We start from the raw sequence: 21,304 nt of genomic DNA, 5'->3' as shown, positions 1-21,304 counted from the left end.
AAAGCTAAACATTTAGCTATAAATTAATTGTTTTAGCAAACTAAATATTTAGCTATAAACTAATTGATTTAGCAAACTAAATATTTAATTTCATAATAAATATTTAACTTGATAACTAACTTATTTTAAAACTGGCATTAATAAATTAATTAATAAATATTTTTAAAAACAAATCCAATTTTTTGTCTTTTTACAGGCATAGACATCTCTGTGTTTGATCTGAAATAAATGACGGTAACTTTTTGACGATATTCTACTTGGAAGCTTTTATTTCGAAAGGTTACCGTAAGGGTCCGTATAAGCGCGCAGCATGAAGTAATCCGAGCTGCGAGCTGCCGTAACGTCGTGTTTCCCTGAAGTGAAACGAAAAGGGACTGAGTTGACGTGAAACGTGACGTGTTCACTCTGAAATTATTATACATTTGTTTCCGCGTATTTCCCCCCGCCTGTTGTTCATGAACGCAAACGGGAACTGAATGAAACGGCGAGGTTTAAACGACCAACCCTGGGACGCTGAGCTGAAGTCTGAACGGGGCGGGGGCCGAACCGGGCCGAACCGAACCTTCGGATCAACATGTCAGCCGCTGTTTGTGTTTTCATCCTGACACTTTCAACACTAATCGGAGGTAAAGTTCCATTGTTTCTGTGGGTCAGTAATATATTGAATTATTACCGTAACTATAGAGAAACAATCGGATAATGGAGGACTTCTAGTCTTCTGATTAACTTGTATGCGTTATTTTAGGGTTTTAATCGGTTTATTCGTGATAGTTTTCAGGGTGGACCGAGATATTGTAGTTTAATTCAGGTTTTTGTCCAAATGGACATAACACGTTTGGCCAGAAAAGTTATTTATACATTTTTCTATTTCAGTCTCTTCTGGCTGCTAAGTCAACAGATTTGTTTATTTATAAAAGAAACTATGAAAAATGACATCTATGTCACAAAAATCACACTAATACTATGTATAGATGTCCAAAGTGCGGCTCAGGGGCCATATGTGCGTCCTGGACTGATTTTGTGTGCCACTAACTTCATTTCAAGAATAATGTAAATTTGCTTCCTCAGCACAATGCAGATGGATAATTTTTATTTCTTATTTGGGCAAAATTATTACCAACAATTTTATATTTGCAAATGGAAAATATTAAGTACATCTCAAAGTTTTCATGATGTTTTTATAAGCAAGTTTGTAAAGTAAACAGAACAGCATATACCCGGTAACTTTAACTAAAACATTGACTTTAGTGCAACCAAATATTAATTATTTCAAATCGTTGCCACATTCCTTCTCGTTCTTTCTTTTTTGCCAGGGCGTAAAGTTTTTCACCAAAGAAATATTCCATTTATTTATTTTTTCATTCATTTAAATTTTTCTGTAACATGTAAACAGAGACATCCAGAGTAAATATAAAGCTCTGGTTTTAAAAATCATTACATTAAAAGAAAAAGAGAAAGTCAACCAACTTTGGCCCAAGCCTTAAACCCAACATTGGTTGTTCCACCTTTGGCAACATCAAGTGTTTTGTTGTTGACTTACCAACCAGAAACCACTTGCTGCAGCATTCTTGTTGATTGTGCAGCTGGTTCCACTTCTGCTTTTCAAAGATGTGTTGTTTCACATTAGCACATCCGTTTGCGGCCATTTTCATGTGTGAGTGTAAACATTGAGTTATTTGTATTTAAAGTGACAAGAAGCCCTAAAACAGCTCAAATAGACAGAACTGTGCAGACTAAGATCTCATTATCTAACAATGATTTAATGCATAAAATATAATGAACATGTTTTGTATCTCATGTTAGATACAAATAGAATAGAAAGTGATAGATAATCAGATGTGGGCAGGAGACTCTGATGCCGTTCCTAACTTTGTTCTCGGTTCTGTGCAGTTGTTTTAGGAGTCCTTAGCAGTCCCACCAACGTCCAGGTGACCTCCAGGAACCTGAACCTGATCCTGAGCTGGGATCCACCTGCAGAAGCACCCAACGGATTGATCTACACCACCGAGTTTAAGTAAGTTTAACTACTATTCTCCTCTGAACAGAGCTTCCTCTGCAGGTGGCTGTTCTGGCTCAGCTCTCCTTGAAGGTTTTTCCAACTTGGAAGAAACACTCCCAGAAGCCTTTGGAGGAAATTATCTACTGTTTGTAGCAGAAGATGGAGTCTTTCTGTGAATGAACAAAAATATATTTTGAATTATAAACCAACATGGACCGTTTCTCCCTCTCCTTCTTGGCACATTAGCCTTATTTTCATTGCAAATGTGTGCAAAACTTTGTCAGTATTCCACTAATGTTGAAAAATCACAAAATTACAGTGTTTCCATTAGATAATAAATGCAATTAAAATCACACAGCTTTGTATTTGTTCACAAGATAAGTCCTTACAAACCATGCTGCGCCAACATCCTCCAATTACTTCCTTCTTTGTAGTTTGCACCAGTGGCATTGTTTGGTTGTTAATCATGCGACTGGTGTGCTCTGAACAAAGTGTTTCTTTTGCAGTTTTGTGAGCTACACCAATTTCGATACGAACAAAAAAAAACATGCTAGCACCAAAGCTTTTTATCAAAAACAAGTTTTTTTCAAAAGGGGTGTGGTTCCACTCAGTTAATTTATTGTCATAATGTCAAATTACGCAATTATGTGGTCAATGGAAATGCAGCTACTGACTTCCATATAGTCATCAAATGTCTGAGATGTTAAGTGCCTGGAATATTATTTTAAAAATCACATTTACAGTCATAGTTGAACTAAACAGGAAGAAAATGAATAAAGCCTCTGTGCATGCAGATGTTTGTGTTCTTCTGCTTCTCTGCAGTGCTGCATCCTCTGTTCTGATATGCTGGTGTCAGTTTCCAGAAAAACTGCAGGGAGTTTCTGAACGTTTCTCTCCATCTTCCTTAAACAGAAAACATGACAACTGAAAGTTGAAGTCAACTAGAAAATACGTTTTTTGTTATGAATCAGGATTTTCTTCTGGGAAAATAAGACGGCAGTCTTGTGTTAACGAGCAAACATGTTTACAACAATCAGCCAGAATAATACTTCCTTGTTTACAGCTAGCGGTTCGCACAAGTCGGCGTGGATCACTTTGTGCGTTTCCATTGTGAAATACAACTAACATGTTTTTTACCATTGATGGCCTCCCTTAAGTTGTAAGTCCATCCATACTGTTTGGGTTGAACCTTGCCTGCCCCGTGAGAGTCCTGAATACACCGGACCATAAAATGTTGTACTGCTCAGTGGAGAACGAGACATGAGACCAATTGATATCAGGAAATCCCCCTTACTTTTCTCCTAATGATCTTCTCTGAAAACATCTGGCTCCGAGATGTCAGGAGCGGATCTTGTCCACTCTGTAATTTGGGAAGCGGAGTCTCCATGGATCTGATGCTTCTATCTAGAACATCGATTCAACTGAGATCTGAAGAATTTGGAAGCCAAGAGAAAACCTCAAACTGGTTATTGTCTTCTTCAGACCATTCAGAAAGCCTTGTCCCTCCACTTCTGACTTTATCAATTTCTTTAATCATTGAGGAAAAATTTTTTACCCACTCATCTTTCCAGTATCTCTTCACGTCATTGAAGTTTTCGCAGCTCTCTGGAGGTTCCACCCCAGCATTTCAATCAGGCTGAGGTCTTGATGTTCACTTGGTCATTGCAGAACCTTTATTTATTTCTTGTTCAGCCATTCTCTTGTAGATCTGCTGTTGTCTGAACTATTGAGAAGATCAGAGTCGACTTAGTGAATGCAGACTGCCCTGGTTGTAAAACAGACCCAAATCTTCTTCAGAAACGGTGATGTGTATTGTAGTGAAACATCTACTTTGGTTCCAATGACATTGTTCATTCAGGTGCAACTCGTACTACCCTAACCCTTCCATATAAACCGTCTGTTTAAGATTCATCATTCTACAGAAAGGCAATCTTTTCAAGACCGTTATCTCAGACTCTACTGGTCTGAGATAACTGGTCTGTTAGCTTGTTAAATGCAGCACCAGTTGCTCCTCTGAAGTCATTGTTAATGTCTTCTCTTGGCGTTGAATTTGCAGAGCAGCAAAGTTCACCTTCTGCAGAGGCGATCATTCAAAAGATCAGTTAATCATCTGATCGGCCACACATGGTTGCTACCTCAAATCTTAAATCCACTGAGAGTTGTGAGGATGGATTTAGCTTCTCCCAGAACTGTATTGACAGCTGCTGTTGTAAAATTGGTTATTAAACCGGCTCCTTAGCTTTGAGTAGTTGTCCATTAAAAATGCTTGTTTTATGATTTGTTTATTTTTTTCCTGTCATTGTCAAACCGTGTCCTTTTATTGCTTGTTTTGTCTCAGGAGTTCTATTGGATTATACAACCCAGGCTGCATAAACATCACAACCTTTCAATGTGAACTCAGCAATTTTAGCATCACTTCATATGGGACATACAGTGGGAAAGTCCGGGCTCTGCTGGGCGAAGAGGCCTCACCGTGGGTGGAGAGTAAAAGCATCACTTTGGATTTAGAAAGTAAGTCTTTAGCGCATATACCCCAAAATTCACTTAAGAATTGGTTTTAGGTCTGGCAACAAAAGTGATTGGTGGTGCATTTTTCCAAGCAATCCAGAAACTGATTCAGAAATTTTTCTCTGCAGCCCAGATCAGTCCTCCCAGCGTGTCGCTCTTACCCGTCAGTCAAACTCTGGAGGTCAGCATTAAGGACCCAGAGTTTATTATCTCCTCTCTGAGGAATGTGTACAGCAAAGTCAGCTACAACATCACCTACTGGAAGGAAGGCCAGGAGAACCAGGTGGGATGCTGGTTAAATCGGTTCATGAAAAACCCGAATGTTGATCAGTTTCCTGAGTGCATGTGATTTCAACACCAACAGGCTGAAAGTGTAGTACAGCTGTTTATCTGGCTGATTAGACTGTAGAAATGGCCCTCTGCTGCCACCTTCTGGATTTTTAGAGAAACAGCAGCAGTTGATCAACAGCATGTCCATCAATGCGTATCATCATTGATTGATTAATAAATCAATGATGAGACAGATTGATTGATCAGTCAATCAATCTGCCTGTCTGCCCATCCATCCGTTCATCCAGTTGTATCTCCATTCCTCCAGCTATCGATCCCTTCGTTGATCCATTTATTCATCTGCCTGTCTATGTCCATCATCCATCTCATTATCCTTTCATCCAATTGTATCTTTATCCATCTATTTTTTCTTTCATCGATTGATCAATCGATCTGCCCAACTACCCGTCCATCCACCAATCCATCTATTCATTCATTCATCCATCTATGGCTGCTTCAAACTAATCACCTCTCTGTTGCCCCCTACAGGCGGAAACCCTCAGCAACGTCCATCAGGACCGGGTCGTTTTAAAAAAGCTGGATCCCTCGACCAAGTACTGCGTACAGGTCCGAATCGTCACCCTCAGAAACAAGAGCCCCATCGAGCCCAGCGGCGTCCTGTGTGAGAGGACCAGTGACACTGGTACGCTCTCTGTGTTTGACAGTAATCAGTGAGGACAGAACAGGGATGCAAGTTATCGATTAATGACTTGATCTACAGTTGATTGATCTTATCGATTGATTGACTAATTGATAACAGCTACTTTCTTAACAACATGAGCATTTTCTTGTATCGAGGTAGTCAACCCTCCTTCATAAGGGCTTAATTTTTCACTATATGCTGCATTTAAAACTAGGAACATCTATATATTGTGACATTTTCTTGAGTCAGTTGTATTAAAGTGAAACTTAAGAAGCTTGTTGAGTGTTTATATTTCAAAACAGAACCGCATAAAATACATTTTGCATCCCACACCACAGCGTTTCTCTTTTCAGTGCCAGCACTGCTATCTTTGTATAGCAATTTAGTGGCGCCCTCTTCTGGGTGGTGGCCAAGCTACAACATTGAAAAATGGTCTAAGAAGCGGACCTTGTTATTGATAGATTGTTATTTGGTCTGATCCCCCAACAGGAAACAGATGGACATATCCAGTCAACTTGGCGTACCTCAAGTACCACGTCTGATTGGATGAAACTAACGTCTGTCATTCCACCTTTTCTTTTTGAAAGTATTGTTAGCTTACTTCTCTGGCATCGAACTTTCCTTTATTATTATTTTTATTTAGTTTCAACAGCTTTCTGTTGTAATCCAGAGTATTAGAAGAGTTGGGGTTAGTTGCACTTTAAGCACTTCGATATAATAACGGCAGGCAGATGTTGTTATCCAGTCCGACTTTAGCGGCGTCTCAACAATAACTTCTCCTCCTGCCTCTTCTTAACAGAGAACGTCCGGTTGTATTTCAAAATAAAAGCATCAACATAAATCATGTTTTTTAATAGCTAACGGTTACGATTTCAGAGATGTTTATAAGTACATTGCCATTACATTTAAAACAAAATCAGTTTTTGTCACTAAACTAATGTGAAACTGACATAAGTAGTTAAAAACAAATTTTAAATATTTAAGAAATCTTTTCAAATCATTGAATTGATTCCTAACAATGACTCCCAGAGAAGGAGTGGGTGATATGGACTTACAGCTTCATCACAATATTTTTGTGGTATTGTTGCAATAACAATAACTGTGACAAAAAGAACTATTTTTTACTCTTTTTTTAGAAAACTGAATGACTGTGACTGTGTGTCACACCAAAAATAGCCCCACACACACAAATAATGCTGTTGAGAAACATTCCTATTTGTAATATGCTTATTTAGGACACCAATTACAAAGATTGTGAGTGTACCGTGTGTGACTTGTATCGATAAACTGCACACTAACTTTATTTTAAAAATTACTGGTATTTATTGATGCTTTCACTGAACAAACAGTAGATGAAATGGTAAAATTATGAATCCTGACAGTTATGACTTCCTTAATTAGAATTATTAATGACAACAAAAAAATCTAAGCTTTTATCGTAAGAAATTTATCACAATGCATGATAAACAATATGATGAATCCCTACCCCTAAATCTGAGTAAAGTGGAGTCTGTTCTAATTTCATGTTCAGAGGTGGAAAAGTTCTCCCAACCAATCACAGTCTCTGTTTCAGACAACTCTCCGGTGGTTGCAGCTGTGGTCGCATGTGTCCTCATCGCAGTGGCTGTAGCTGTGACAACGCTGGCCGTAGTGAAATGGAAAAGTATTTCCCATTTCTTATGGCCAAAGGTTTCTCTTCCTCTGCACTTTGAAAAGGTTGGACTGCTTTCAGAATTTCTGCCTTGGATTTAAGATTGATGTAATCTAACATCACACTTTTTTCTGCTTCCCCAGTCTCTGCTGACCACACCAGAGTCCTCTGTTTGTTTAATCACGCAGCCCACGGAGGAGATCGCCCCGTTGAGTATCATTACAGTCGAGGAAGGCAGCCCTGAAGGGACAAAAGAGACCAGCTACAGCAAACAACTACATGGCACAGTGGGGGATAACTGTCTACTCTCAGATTAGGTCTACATCCTGAGTGTTGATGTGACCGCAGACGACCACATAGACTCGATAAAACGGAAGATTTTGATTTTAAAAAAGACTCCTAAACAATGTGATTGTAAACAGATATATGCCGTGATCCTACAAACTGTTTACAACCTGTTTACTGTAAGTGTATTAGAACTAGCTGTGTTATAGTGACATAATATGTTATATGCTGCATGATGTTTTTGAAAGACGTGAAAGTAGTTTTTTGGGAAAATTATTTATAAACATGTAAAAATGAAGAAGTTTTCACAATCAAACATTACTAATTTAACTTTTGGTACTTTTACCAGTCCAGAGATGTTCAAAACCAAAGCTGAACTGGTTGGTTGGTTGGTTGATCTGGTTTTATTGTGTTCTGATTAAACTGAACTACAGAGTCTGTTTACTATGGTGGCCCTGAAGTAGAAACCAGTTAAACAAATTCAAAAACACAACAACATTAACAAAGCACAATTACAACTTACAAAAATGCTGCAACATTAACAAAACGGAACAGGTATGTCTCAGTGTGAGACCTGCGAAATCGCTGATTGGACAATAGGCATGAATACGAGTCCTACTTAAGTTGCGCCATCTTGAAAGTGGCAGTGGAGAAAACGTGCTACGTGGACTCGTTTCAACCGTTTTACTGTACATAGTGGACCCACTGTCTTTACCTTTCACAGTTAAGAATTAAAGATAACGTAAATTTACGGGCAGAATTTCTTGACTTTGTGGCCAATACTGTGCATTTCCGTAGTAAAACAAACATATAAAAACAGAGAAATATTTTCTTTGTAGCTAAATTGCCCCAGTTAACTACTCTGATTATGTTCTTAGCTTTGCTAACTTTTTTATACTGTGTTGTTTTTCTATGAGAAACCTGTAACTGGCGCTTTTGCCGTTTGTTTATTGGTGCCATGGTTACATAGAAGCGCGCAAGACAAGTGACTGTGGTCAAACATGGTCACTTTAAGGTACGTCAGTTGTCTGTAAGATGTTTGTAGATTAAAATAATTTGTCTAATATAACAGCGAACTTGAAGTGGGCTGAAAGTACATTAATCCAGAGAGCAGCGCGGAGAGCGGGGGATTTCGTCAGGACGGGTCCATAAAGATCAGAGCTGGAGCTGGTTTTCTTCAGTTCATCTCCATGTCTGTGTTTAGATGCTAAGTCGTTATGGTGATGATATATTTCCTTTTCCTGAATGTGAGTGAATCGGGATGTATTTTCTAGTACACTGTTAGTTAATTTTTATCATTCGCTTTAATCTGTGGCTAGCCACAGGGCCGGCCCAAGGCAAAAGCAAACTAAGCAGCCGCTTAGGGCAACTAAGGGGCCCCCTCAGTGGAGCTGATTTTTTCTTTTTTTTTTAGTAATTATTTCTGTCATTGTAATATCAAAAACACACAATTTCACTATGAACTGATTTGTTTTTACAATATAATATATATTTGATAATGTATGTAGAAATAATTATTTTATTAATAAAAAGAAAACAAATAAACTGACAAGTAAGGTTTCGGTCTACCTTACTGTCACCTACTGGAATGGAGTTTGAATCAGAATGCTAAAGTATTACACAGAATTGTAAACTACATAAAAATAAACCGAAAGAAAGGTAAATATGCTTCAAAACATCCATCAGCTCTGTTTACACTGGTGAGTGTCGGTTCCTGCTTCTATAGCTTGAACAGGCAGCCATGTTGATTAGTTTGAAAACTGCTGCTCCCTGGTGACTGGAGGCTTGATTATCAGTCAAGAATGAAGTTCTGAAGTTAAGCTTAACAACAACACAGTGTCTTCAGTCGGAGGCTTTTTTTCAGAGCCACTGAATTGCAGATTGCTACAAGAGATCCTTTCTGCCCATTAGCACCTATAACAACTCTTACAATGAGTTACATCAATTACTCTGTGGCATCAATAAAGCATTCAAAATTAGAATTTTTATTTAGTTTAAATAATTACCAAAAAATGTATTAAATACGTGTATCTACAAATTTATTTTATCATTATTATGTAAGTAGTTAATTATAAACTGATTTTATTTTTTATTTTTGTAGTACTTTCCTCTAAGTGATATCGATCAATGCATTAGCCTTTTCTTGTGGCTGAGATGTGCTGTCTGGAAGGTTGTATCTACAATTTCATAAGAGGCAGCTGCAGCAATTTCAAGTTATGTCACAATATTTCTAAAACAACATTCTGTTTCAGTCCCAATTGATGAGCAAGATGCTAGTGTTTATAAGATGTGTCTATGAAAAATGTAATAATTACTGATAGTTTTTCACATCCCAAATGGGACTGGATCAGCTTTGTTCAATGTCTTTGCGTCGTGATTAGAGTTTTATTATTTATAAAATTAAACAGGGTGAATGCTCTCTTGGTGGTAATGCAAGTAACAACCAGTAGGGGGCGAAAGATGCAACCAATCACCAGAGCATCTACTGCGAAACTTCAAAGAGGAAACGCAGCTAGTCAGGAAGTTAGGCGTCACTTCGAGCAGGATTGATCAGAGTCAACAACATCCGAGCCAGCACAATGAAGACTTGATCGGAATTAAAAATATAAGGTTTATATGGTCAAATATCAACCATGTTGGCCTTTGTTCGCCTCTGCCTTCTTTTTGTGTGCCTTAAGGGCAGCGCAGGTGAGTCTGTTTTTATGCTAACATTTGTCTGCTAACCTCATTCGGACCGATTGCAAGTTTCTTAATAAGTATTTTTAATAATTTGTATATGTTTATTGTGGTCATTCTGGCAAGCCGAATGATTGATAACTGCTTTATTTTGAATCTGCTTTATCCATTTCTGCTATTGTTTGCACGGAGGTGATTTTATTATCTGCTAAAGGTTAAAATTGATCTGGTTTAAACGGAGTCTGGCATGTAACGTTAAAGGAAACAGAAAGTGTTTTTGTTCAGTGACGCTGCTGAATTCCTCCAACGTAATTACATTAAATGGGAGCTGTTTTGCTTTGCATGTTCATACTCTAACATCACACTCATATACAAGTATTATTAGCAAAAAACGAAACATTTGGGCTAAACCCAAACGTAAAAGCTCGATTGTAAATGCGCATTGCTTGGCCATTATATAATTCAAATTATGTTGTAAACTTACAGTGAATACACCCATAGGCAATAATAGTCAAAATTCTAGGTCAAATTTATGGCCCTGGTAAATTTGACCTAGAAATGAAGTTTCTGAACTGATCTGAGAGTTTTTCTCAAACCATCTCAGGTTAGTTAAGGTCGTGCTTCTGATTCTTCTTTCTCTTACATTCTTTCTCAAATGAAAACAGCTGGAGTTTGAACGACATGGATATTTTTGTGGTTAATAATAAGAAAACAAAGCAGCTGATGGCTGATTTCTTTTTTTCCTTTTTTAATATATACATTTCCCCTGCTTTAAAAAAACAGACATTTTCTTCTTGTGATGCAGATCTTGAAGGTGACTCCACATGGCTTCACCTTTAATGTCTCCATCCCCCCTCTGACTCCTTGATTGACTGTACTGTCACATGCCACACATATACTGTCTGCACATTAACTGGAAATGTAGTAACATGAAAGTTTAATATCATAACTGGCTGATGAATACATTGAAAGGAACATTATTTACACAATTTTGGTTAAATGAAGAATAGAAACAACATTTTCAGACAGAAGTAAAAATTTAACTTAATTATATGTGGTATGTTGGGTATTTTCTGTGTCTGTTTTGAGACCTGGTGTGTATGTATAAGAACTGCTTATTTTGGCAGAAGTTGGCATAGTATTTTACTATTTTGATAGCAATTCTAGTGAAATAAGCATAAGACTCTTATTTATGCAGTGGATTTAAGCATAAAATTATGTTTCAATTGTTAAGATTTTAGGAAATAGTCTAAAAACTGTGTCGCAGAATTAATATGATTTTTAGGGTTTTTCCAAGCAGTGATAAACAAATTTGGCTTATAATAAAACATTGTTTGCAAACTGAGGGTACATTTTTCCGAACAGCCACACCGTTGTTCTCTAGCAATAGAGAGGATACTGTAAGCTCTGTTAACCAACGTTTAAATAGGTTATATAAAGTTCAGAATGCTTAATATATTTCTGGAGAATTTTATTTTTTTCCTACATTTATCTGATGCATCGAAGCGTTTGATAAAGTGGGTGCTTGTTTAACTGGTTTCAACTCTTTACTGAAATAGAAATATGAAAATATCATAACCACATGTGGGAAAGTTTAGTTTTGAACAGTTTCAAAACGTGAAATGTTTCATCTCAGTTGCTCCTGTGTGTCATAGAAAGTATCGGCCTGACTGGAGTTTTCATTTGGTTTTCGAGAGAACAAAGTCAGATATGATGGTGCCCACCAACCTATCTGCTGCTACACACTGCCAATCATCTGGCTGAAAAAAGACTTCTGCATCTTTTTCATGTTTGTAGAAATGATCTGGTCAATAAAACCCCTAAAAATCAATGTATTAGACCTAAAGGAGCACTCTTATTAAGTGAATGCTCATGTCGAACTACGGTTTAGTTGTTCTTGAATAAAAGCAGTTAAATTGTGTGACGCAATTTAGTTTTAAATCTGTGTGTGAACATCCTAAGAAACAAGAGCGTTTGTTAAAAACAAACCTGTTCTTTCTGTAGAATACTACTATGGACAAAAAAGTTCTCAAATAGTTCAAAACATTGAATTGAATTGTGTTTTGTTGTCTTGAGGCTGCAACGTTTGCTGAAAAATCAAAATTCAGCTCCAAAATACTTTATTTATCTGAAAATTAAATGTTGGCACAGATCTTTAGTTCTTTATTTTTTATTCATGAACTTTTTTTTATGAATTCATGTCTTGCAGACATTGTTCTTTATGTAAGATTCATAAGCCCATATTACAGGAGTTGTAATAATATCTAGAGATTTTTATGAATACTCAACAAGTATTCAGAAAACAATACTCAAGTATTTGAAAATGATAGCGATATAGTAATTTCTTTTTCACGGGAGTGTGGAGGAAATATTTGCTTCCTTGTCAGGTCTTCTTGGGACTCCATGTTGCCACGGTTACTCTCTTTAATAACTGTCCAAAACTGAAAAAGAAAGAGTGGAAATTGACAAATTTCATGGTGATTTCTGTTAGAGCGATGCTGGAGTAGGGGTTACAATCCTTTAACATCATGGTCAAGGGTCGATGGAGACGGGCGATAAGATCCTTGAACATTTTGAACAATAGAAGAAATGGTTTGAACTTGTTCTTTTTAACTCCTCTTGGATCTCCTTGTTGCTATGGTTACGCACCGAAAGTAAAAAGTTATGAGCAGAAAATGACCCAATTATAATAGTGATCATTACAATCGCTCATCACGGTTATTATAATTTCTCATTGGTTATTAGCCACAACTGTTTAGTTGGAAGATGATTGCTCATAATTTTTGTATCATCCTGATTCGTTGACTGCCTGATAAACCCTAACGAGCCAAGATTTCGTTGGAATGACTTTGAATGTTCCTACGACTGAGTTCCAGCTCATTGAACGCCCTGAAAATTGAATATTTTTCCAGAAACAATGACTGGAGCTAAAGGAAAACCCCAGTCGCTTCAAATCCGAGAACAACAGCAGGTTTTCCTCACAACGCTTTTCCTGGACGAGGAACTCACACCACAGAGAAACTCCTACAAGCTTAGAGAGGCGGGAGCCACCAAACTCAAACTCAACAAAAAATATTATGAATAATAGAAACATAAAACTGAATAAAGGAAGTGAGGGTTTTTTCTTGTCGTCCATCTTTTCTCGAATCTTTGGATGTTATTGAAGAAAGAGGAACAAGTTCCTCCACAGATCGGCTGTTCGGATGATTTTACAGCTGGTAAGAAATAAAACCACTAAACTGGTGTGAACTTAAGAAAAAATTAGAACCACATGTGGGTTTTGCAAATTGGAAACGGATGAAACGCAGTGTGACATGGTTGTGTCAGGTCCTCTGCAAGACAGAACAAAAACAGGAAGTGCTTCTATAGTACAACTCTCTTGTCGTGCCGACGGAATCCTTCAGGGTTTGGTTGGTAGGGGAGGTTGTGTAATGTCTTTCAAAATGAGTCAGTTCCTCGCATGACTGCTGCCGAGGTTTCGGCTTGTAAATCACAGAAAGGCGTTCAACCTTTCAGGGATGTCAGACTTCTTTTATGACTAAAAAAACATCCCAGAATAATTTTACACAGAACAAGAGTCCAGAAGGGTTTGTCATCAACAAATGGGTGAAAGCAAAACGTCTCCTGCTGCTCGGTTCTACCAGTAACGGCACGTTTGGGAAGTAGCTTGATAGAAATGAGGTTTTAGGCATCCGGTCCCATTTTGTGACCTTTAGATCAGATTATTTGCAGCATGCAGAGAGTCTGAAGTGCTTTAACAAACATTTAAACAATCTTAAAGTGTTCAGATGTTTAAGTGATGACGCATAGCTTTCCCTGCAGGGTAATAATTGTTTGTGGCGAGCATGGTAATCGATTGAATTACTGCGCATAAACAACATAGGGTTTGGTAGATATGTAATAAAAACAGAATTTTTATTACATACCTTTTTTTTCAGATTTTAATCTCTTTTTTTCTGGCGTTTTCCTTTTTTTAAAAATAAAAAAGTAATTACAAATGAAAGAAAACTGTTTCAATCACCCTTTTCTGAATTGTACAACAGAGGCTGTGATAATTCTTGTTTAATTATGAGAATGCAGTCATAATAGTAGCAGAATCAAGACGCAATTTTAACAAAAAAAACGCCTTTTAAAAATCACATTTTGGACGTTTTTGTACTTGAAGTTAGTTAGTTTGAAGCAGCCATAGATGAACTTAAACTTTCTGCTTCTTAAAGTTTCTGCTGTTTTAAGAAGCAGAAACACTTCATAAGTGTTAAAAACAAAATACAGCCATTTTCTGACAATAAATTAATGTTTTAAAAACCTTCCAAATGTAATGTCACAAAACAGCAGGCACTGGCTGTTACCTAGAAACCCCACCTGTTACCTAGCAACCCCTAGGCAAGTCCAGGTTGTCACGTAGCAACTGGTTCTACCGCCTAATTTATCAAGCTGTTTATTGTTTAGCGTGATATGCCTACTTAGCACTTAAGCATAGAAGTTTCTTATTTCCTCTTTTCTGGGTTCAGCCAATCAGCACAAACAAAATGAATCATCTGCTTCATTGGTTACTTTGCTAATGTCGGCCAATAGCGTGTAAAGTAGCAATGCATCTTATTTCAGCTTTGTAAGCTACTTTTTTTTTTCCAGTTATTTCAAATATACTATATGAAAAAAAGAAAAATTATCTAGAGTAACATTCCACAGAAAATCTACAAATACTGAAGAGTAAATAGTCGAGGTTCGTAGTATTTTATTGTTTCTGGAGTTGCTGGACTGAATGCTTAAGACCAGCAAATGATTTAATTGCATTGTTTGTTTTTTTTCATTCACAGAATAATTTATGTAACATCTAAAAGAAATTATGGATGTAAAGGAGCAAATAGAAGCATAAACTTAAATATTAACACTTATTCACATTGAAAACAAAATGTAAAATTAAAATTCAACTTAGAAAACTGTTTCAAACATTTCAAATACATAATAACACGTCAGCTCATTCAGATTAATTTGATTCGGTTGCAGCTGAAGCAGAGCTGACCCCTCCTGATGACCTCTTCATGTTGACCTTAAACACCAACTACACTCTGACCTGGGACTGGGACCAGAGCGCCGCCGGATCCGACTCCGCCACCTTCACTGTGCAATACGCCGGGTAAATCATTTATATAATTTATATATAACTATAAACCTGATATATCTGATGAAGGGAAAAACAACAATTCCCTCCTCTAGAAGATACTCCACCTTTGATAAAAAATTTTTCCAAGTATTAATGCTACATAGAGTTCCAATCTGCTCTAAAATTTAACTCGGTCTTTTATGGAAGATTGGTGCTGCCATAATTTAGAATAAATAAATGACTCATGTAAAAATTACAGGATCAAAAAGTAGCATAACACATAACAGAATATGATTTTATTTCTGTGCTTTTATGCATATATTTTTTAATTTAATCTGATAGTTTTCAGTCATACTTTTTTTTCTTGAATTTAATTTTTTTTCTTTTGTTTATTACAAGCTTTTTTTTCTTCCATATTTATTACCACCTAAATACAACTTTTGACTTTTTTGGCTTTAGCTATTATTTTAGGAAGGTGATGATATATTTTAAATTTATTTACAAATGATTTTACTGCTTTCATTTTATAAACTCTTATATGTTTTCTAATGTTGTATTTATTTATTTATTTTATTTTAACCAAACAGATTTGTCTCAGCCTGTTTATTTCAAATTATTTAAATCTTTAATATGGAAAAAATCCCAGCATAAAGTCCGGAAAATACGTTAGTAAATAAATCTCTTCGTTTATTATTTCATGGCATTTAAAGATACTAATTTGTTTAGTCAAGCTGTTATCTGGAAATATAATTTTTAATGAGTCATTTATTTATTTCTACATTTGTTTTTAACTATGGCAGGATTGGTCCTCCATAAGAGGCTTTTTCTTTTTGTTAAATCATTTTTAAGTAAAACGCGTGTTTTCTGAGCTGTTCATTAACACAACCTTATGTAGGGCAAAACAAACCTACCAATAATCAATAAGTGTTTATGGTGGAAATCAGCTTTAGGATGGAGGGAGTGTTTTATGTTTTTTTTCTTATTTTCCCAGGAATCACCAGCTGAAGAAAAAGAACCCAAAGTGGACCACGGTGTGTCCAGAGACATCTGGGAGGTCATGTGACCTCACTTGGTCAGGACTGAACTACCTGGGCGTTTATAGCGTCCGTGTTCAGACCAACCTGAACGGAAGTCACTCAGTGTGGAAATACCTATCGTTCTCTCCTGATAAAGACGGTAAGAAAAAAAAAGTTCAAATCATCACTCCTCCACCAGAACTTGAACCAGGTGAAGCTAAAATTGCCACTTTAAAATATGTAAACATATTTACAAACAATGAAATTTTTTTTATCTTAAATGCAAAATATTTATATTTTTTATTCAGTTTTGGCCTAAATACTGAATGTATTGTTCTTTCAGCGCATGGCCTTTTGAGTCTCTATACTGCAGTTAATGATTAATCAATTTTGAAATTTGTGAAAGTTATTTTAATAATCGATTAATCGTTTCAGTCCTAGTATTAACACACACTCGTCTCTGCTCCAGAAAGTCAGGATTTCTTTCTCTTTTAACTCTTCATCTTGTGTTTTTCTTTTCTCCACCAGCTGCCATTGGACCTCCGTCTAAAGTTCGGCTTGGTGTCTCTGGAAGCACTCTGGATATTTTTATCACCGACCCCCAGAACAGCTCCAACAGCTCCATGAAGGAGCAACTTCATAAGCTGACCTATGACATTGTTTACTGGGAACAGCCTGAATATGGGAAGGTAGGTTAACTAAAGTTTTTTCTAAATTCCCACCCACTTTTTCTCTTTGAATTTATCAGAGAACAGACCAGAAACTTCAGCCGCCGTCTAAAAACAGTCAGTCAAAACCCACAGAACTGAGTTTTGTTTCTCCACAATGTTGGTTTTTCACTCGTGCTGCGGAAACTTTGCACAGGTGCTTCCTGCATAGTTTATGAAAGACGACAGACACCAAGTGGGGCAATCACTTCCTGCATGTAGGGTTGTTAAGTTTATTGAATATCACTGCATGTTAGTTTATAAATCACTGAATGGTTTAACACCACAATACATTAAATATCTGCTGCTGTTGTATCAACCTTCCAGAACCTCTCAGGTCTTCTGGTTCTGTTCTGCTCTGCATCCCCAGAACCAGAACCAAACGAGGAGAAGCAGCATTCAGCATCTATGCGCCGCAAATCTGGAACAAACTTCCAGAAAACTGTAAAACAGCTGAAACACTGACTTCCTTTAAATCTCAACTAAAAACCCACTTGTTTAGAGTTTTATTTGAAACGTAATCAATTACAAATTTATTGACGGAATCTGACTTGGTGTTGTGTTTTGATTGTTGATTCTATGTTGCATTGTGTTTCTGTGTTTGATGCAAAGCACTTTGAAATGCCTTGCTGCTGAAATGTGCTATACAAATAAAATTTGATTTGATTTAATAAATCTGCAGGAAGGTTTGCATCACTTCCTTGTACACAGACTTGAAACGTCTGGGTGGCACGACACGTCAAAACACAAGTTCAGACCCGCATATAAATAATATTTCCTGATGATACTGACCTTTACGAGCTCTACTGCTGCACTGCAGAGACTAGAAACAATTAATCGAAATAACTGCGATTAATCGATTATTTAAATAATTGTTAGCTAATTTAGTAACAAATTAGTAGTTAACTGTCGTATTCAGACTCTGAAAGGCAATTTGTTGAAAAGAAAAGAACATATCTTGTGCAGTAATTAAGTCAAAACTGTACAAAAAATACAAACATGTTGCATTTAGGATGAAAACACTTTTATCTGTAAATATGTTTTAGACAAAACCTGTCAAGTTGTGCAGTTTTGGCTTCAGCTGGTTCAGATTTACTAAAGAATATTTCTACAAATGGCCAATGTTTATTAAAAAAATACAATTCAATTATATATTTGCATTTTTAATGTATTTCTAATATTATATAAAAATGGTAGTTAAGTTTCCTCTTTATAATTGAATTACAAAAAAATAAGCTTTTGTTCATATTCTCATTTATTGAGATATTTCTTCTCTCCTTTATGTTTATCATTGTCTTCAGAAAAAAAAAAAGTCCAGATTCTGTTTTAAATGTGACTGTTTAAAGTTTTGTTGTAGAACCGTCCGTGTTTTGCTGTTATTAATTAATTCTCCGTGTGATTTTCAGGGTTCGATGCCGGAGACGACAACCACCGAGACCAACATACTGACCCTGTCCAGCGTCAAACCCTGGACCCGGTACTGCGTGCAGATCCGATCCCGCGACGACTTCTACAACAAAACCAGCACATTCACGGCGCCTCTCTGCACCCAGACCGAAGGTAACTGAATTAAATGTGCTATTTTCTCTTTAATCTTTTAAAAAAAATCTTTTCTCGCTTTCTGTGAAGAAATTGGAGAAAATATTATCAAAATGTGGCTTCGGTGAGTTGCACGACGGCTATAAACATTTTTTTTACTGCGATAATATAGTCTTAATATTAACAAAGTTAAAACGCAACAAATTTTCCACAGAAACATCTTAAAGTTAAGAGACTTTGTTTCCAAAGTTACAATGTTTTTGTGTGAATTTTGCTTTATTTTTGTCAAAAAATGGTCTTATAAGAAAGTTGAAATTGTCTCTGTAAGACAATTTTTTTAAATCTGATTATTTATCAAAATAATAAATGAATAAAATAACCATCATAGATAGATGAGGTGTGGATGAATCATAGATATTTTATAATGTAAATATTATATTATGTATATTTGATAATTGTAAATATTTTAGTACACTCAAAATAAAAAAAACTAACTTACAAGTAACTTCTCAGCAAGATAAAGGAGCTTGTTTTAAGTTAATAATTCCTTAATATTGATGAAAAAGTAATAGTTCCACTGGTGGATTATTTTACTTATTTCATTTTCAACTGGCACTAGCCGTTACCTAGCAACCCAAGCCAAACCCAGACTGTTGCCTAGCAACCTAGTTCTAGTTTCACTGGCAGATTATTTCACTTCTGACAAGACATTTTACCATGTTTGTAAGCAAAATAATCTGCCAGTGAAATTAGTATTTTTTCATTGAGGAATTATTAAAACAAGCTCATAAATCTTGCTGAAAACTTGCTTGTTAGTTAGTTTTGTCTTATTTGAAGTTTACTAAGATATTTGAGGTAACTAGACAAAAATACTTGGTAAGATTTTGTGTTAGAAGGTCAGAGCATAAAGAGCGATTGCTTTAAGTTGTTTGTTGCATCAGGAGTTGTTCCTTGGTGGAAGATCTTCCTCTACTTCCTGCTGTCGCTGGTGAGCTGCTTCCTGACGGTGCTGCTCTTCCTCTACGGAGGCCATTACTGCATCCAGAAGTGCAAAGCAACTTTCCTTCCTAATGAGAAGCTGCCCTCCTACATTAAACAGGTACTGCCTTCGTTTCCCACAGCAGGACATGTTTTACTGTCTTCCTAAAACTGCAGATTTATTTATTTCTCCTCTTCCTGCATCTTCTCCCTCCAGCATGATAGAGACTACCCATGCCTCATCGTCTCTGACTGCGAGTTGGATCTGTGCGAACCTGTGATCGTCTGCCCAGAGTCAGTGATTAATCCAGCTGTGGACTCTGCAGCGCCCCCAGCTGGCCTGGACCAGGACAGAAGGTCATTTGGTGTTCATTTAGCCAATTTTCTCTTGAGGTCTTCAGAGGGATTTAAAAATATCCACATTAAAATCTGGGCTGAAACGATTAATCGTGATTTATTGATTATTTAAATAACCGTCAACTGCTAAGTAGTTGATTAATTGTTAATTGGAGTTAACAGACTCAAAAAAGGCAACACATTCAGAGGAGCAATTAACCCAAAACTGTACAGAAATGTGAGCATTTTGCATTTAAGACAAAAATAAACTTTACTTTGTTTGTAAATCTGTTCTGCCTACAACTCCTCAAGTGACATTTTGGCTTCTTCAGGCTTTCAGCAAATTTTGCTGTCCAGTTATTAATCCCAAATTTAATCAACATATTTAGCAGACAGTATATTTTAGCTGCAGATTCATTCTTTGTTCCAAATGATCAAATGTTTAAAAGACTAAAGGATATATGTTATCACATTTCAGGAACTTTTTATTTTCTTATTTAAAAAAAATAAATTAGAATTAGATGCTTATTTGCATCATTTAATATTAATATTGTGTAAACAAACAAAAAAGGGTGAAGTGGGTAAATAGAAAATCTGCAGAACGTGACGATTTTTAAACGATTAATCTATTGAATTATTGATTACTAAAAATAATTATTGGATGCAATTAAAGTATCAGGGTTTTTTGTGGTGTTGGATAAATAATTTCACGTTTTCCACCTGCAGTGTGACCTTTGACTTACTGATGGGACATTGAATTATCTTTACGTTCTCCCTAAAAGATTTAAAGTTTTTCATGACGTTTGTGAACATTATGTCACTTTAAAGTTTCAAAAAGTTCTTAAATCATCTCGTTTTTCTCTGTAACTGGTTACGTGTCGATTGTTCTGTTTTAACTGAATATTTCTCTGTGCGCAGCAGCAGGCACAGCCGCCAGAACAGCAGCAGCAGCGGAGATTCTGGAGTTTATTCTGCAGGAGGAAACTCCGGTGGCCTGCAGCCCAAGGTCGCCTCGACCTTCACAGACGTGAATCCCGGTTTCGGCTCCGAGAAACTGAACATGCTGAGCATGAACTCAGAGTTTAAAGTTTTTCCCGCCGTCCCAGATGAGGGAGTCGTAGACATGGAGGTCTGAAGAAACAGAGGCTCGTTTTCCACCTGTAGGGGGAGCTGTTCGCTCAGAAACTGAAAACACCTGATGGTGACACATTCTGGTTCTGGTTCTGGACCGGATCCACAGGAAGGACTGCTGATGTGGCTGTTTTAATCATCATTTGTTGTAAATCATGTTGAACTGAACCGATGTGGCATCTTTTTTTTACTTTGTGTCATCTTGTTGTTGTAAATTGTCATTGTTTGCTTTCCGCAGCATTTATTAATAAGCATTAATTATGAATATTGATTGATTAATGAAACGGGATATAGTGAATTTAGTGCTTCAAACTGACTTAAGGCAAACATTTTATCAAGTTGTGTCAGGTTGTCCATGTGTGAGCTCCTTCTGTACTTTCTAATAAACCAATTCCAGCCCA

At 36.6% G+C, this 21,304-nt stretch overlaps 2 protein-coding genes across 6 annotated transcripts; both read left to right on the top strand.

Moving 5' to 3' along the window:
- Nucleotides 1-295: 295 nt before the first annotated feature.
- On the top strand, nucleotides 296-7,851 carry LOC122839750 (interleukin-10 receptor subunit beta-like). The gene is made up of 7 exons (XM_044131676.1): nucleotides 296-626; nucleotides 1,891-2,014; nucleotides 4,338-4,510; nucleotides 4,636-4,790; nucleotides 5,327-5,480; nucleotides 7,054-7,196; nucleotides 7,275-7,851. The coding sequence occupies exons 1-7, from the start codon at nucleotides 575-577 to the stop codon at nucleotides 7,446-7,448; spliced, it is 975 nt and encodes a 324-aa protein (XP_043987611.1). The 5' UTR covers nucleotides 296-574; the 3' UTR covers nucleotides 7,449-7,851.
- Nucleotides 7,852-8,308: 457 nt separating this feature from the next.
- On the top strand, nucleotides 8,309-21,304 carry il10rb (interleukin 10 receptor, beta). Of its 5 annotated transcripts, none has more exons than XM_044131674.1 (8): nucleotides 8,309-8,431; nucleotides 15,100-15,229; nucleotides 16,188-16,372; nucleotides 16,741-16,901; nucleotides 18,326-18,479; nucleotides 19,400-19,557; nucleotides 19,654-19,793; nucleotides 20,691-21,304. In XM_044131674.1, the coding sequence occupies exons 2-8, from the start codon at nucleotides 15,135-15,137 to the stop codon at nucleotides 20,905-20,907; spliced, it is 1,110 nt and encodes a 369-aa protein (XP_043987609.1). In that variant the 5' UTR covers nucleotides 8,309-8,431; nucleotides 15,100-15,134; the 3' UTR covers nucleotides 20,908-21,304. The 5 variants fall into 5 exon arrangements, with proteins under 5 accessions (XP_043987609.1, XP_043987608.1, XP_043987606.1 ...); XM_044131673.1 differs by lacking the exon at nucleotides 8,309-8,431 and adding an exon at nucleotides 9,840-10,104 and having other exon boundaries at nucleotides 20,694-21,304; XM_044131671.1 differs by lacking the exon at nucleotides 8,309-8,431 and adding an exon at nucleotides 9,910-10,104 and having other exon boundaries at nucleotides 15,094-15,229; nucleotides 20,694-21,304.

Source organism: Gambusia affinis, linkage group LG11 (genome assembly GCF_019740435.1).
Source record: "Gambusia affinis linkage group LG11, SWU_Gaff_1.0, whole genome shotgun sequence".
Lineage (NCBI taxonomy): Eukaryota > Metazoa > Chordata > Actinopteri > Cyprinodontiformes > Poeciliidae > Gambusia > Gambusia affinis.
The sequence above is the reverse complement of the archived record's forward strand: the minus strand, read 5'-3'. Positions and strand labels throughout refer to the sequence as shown.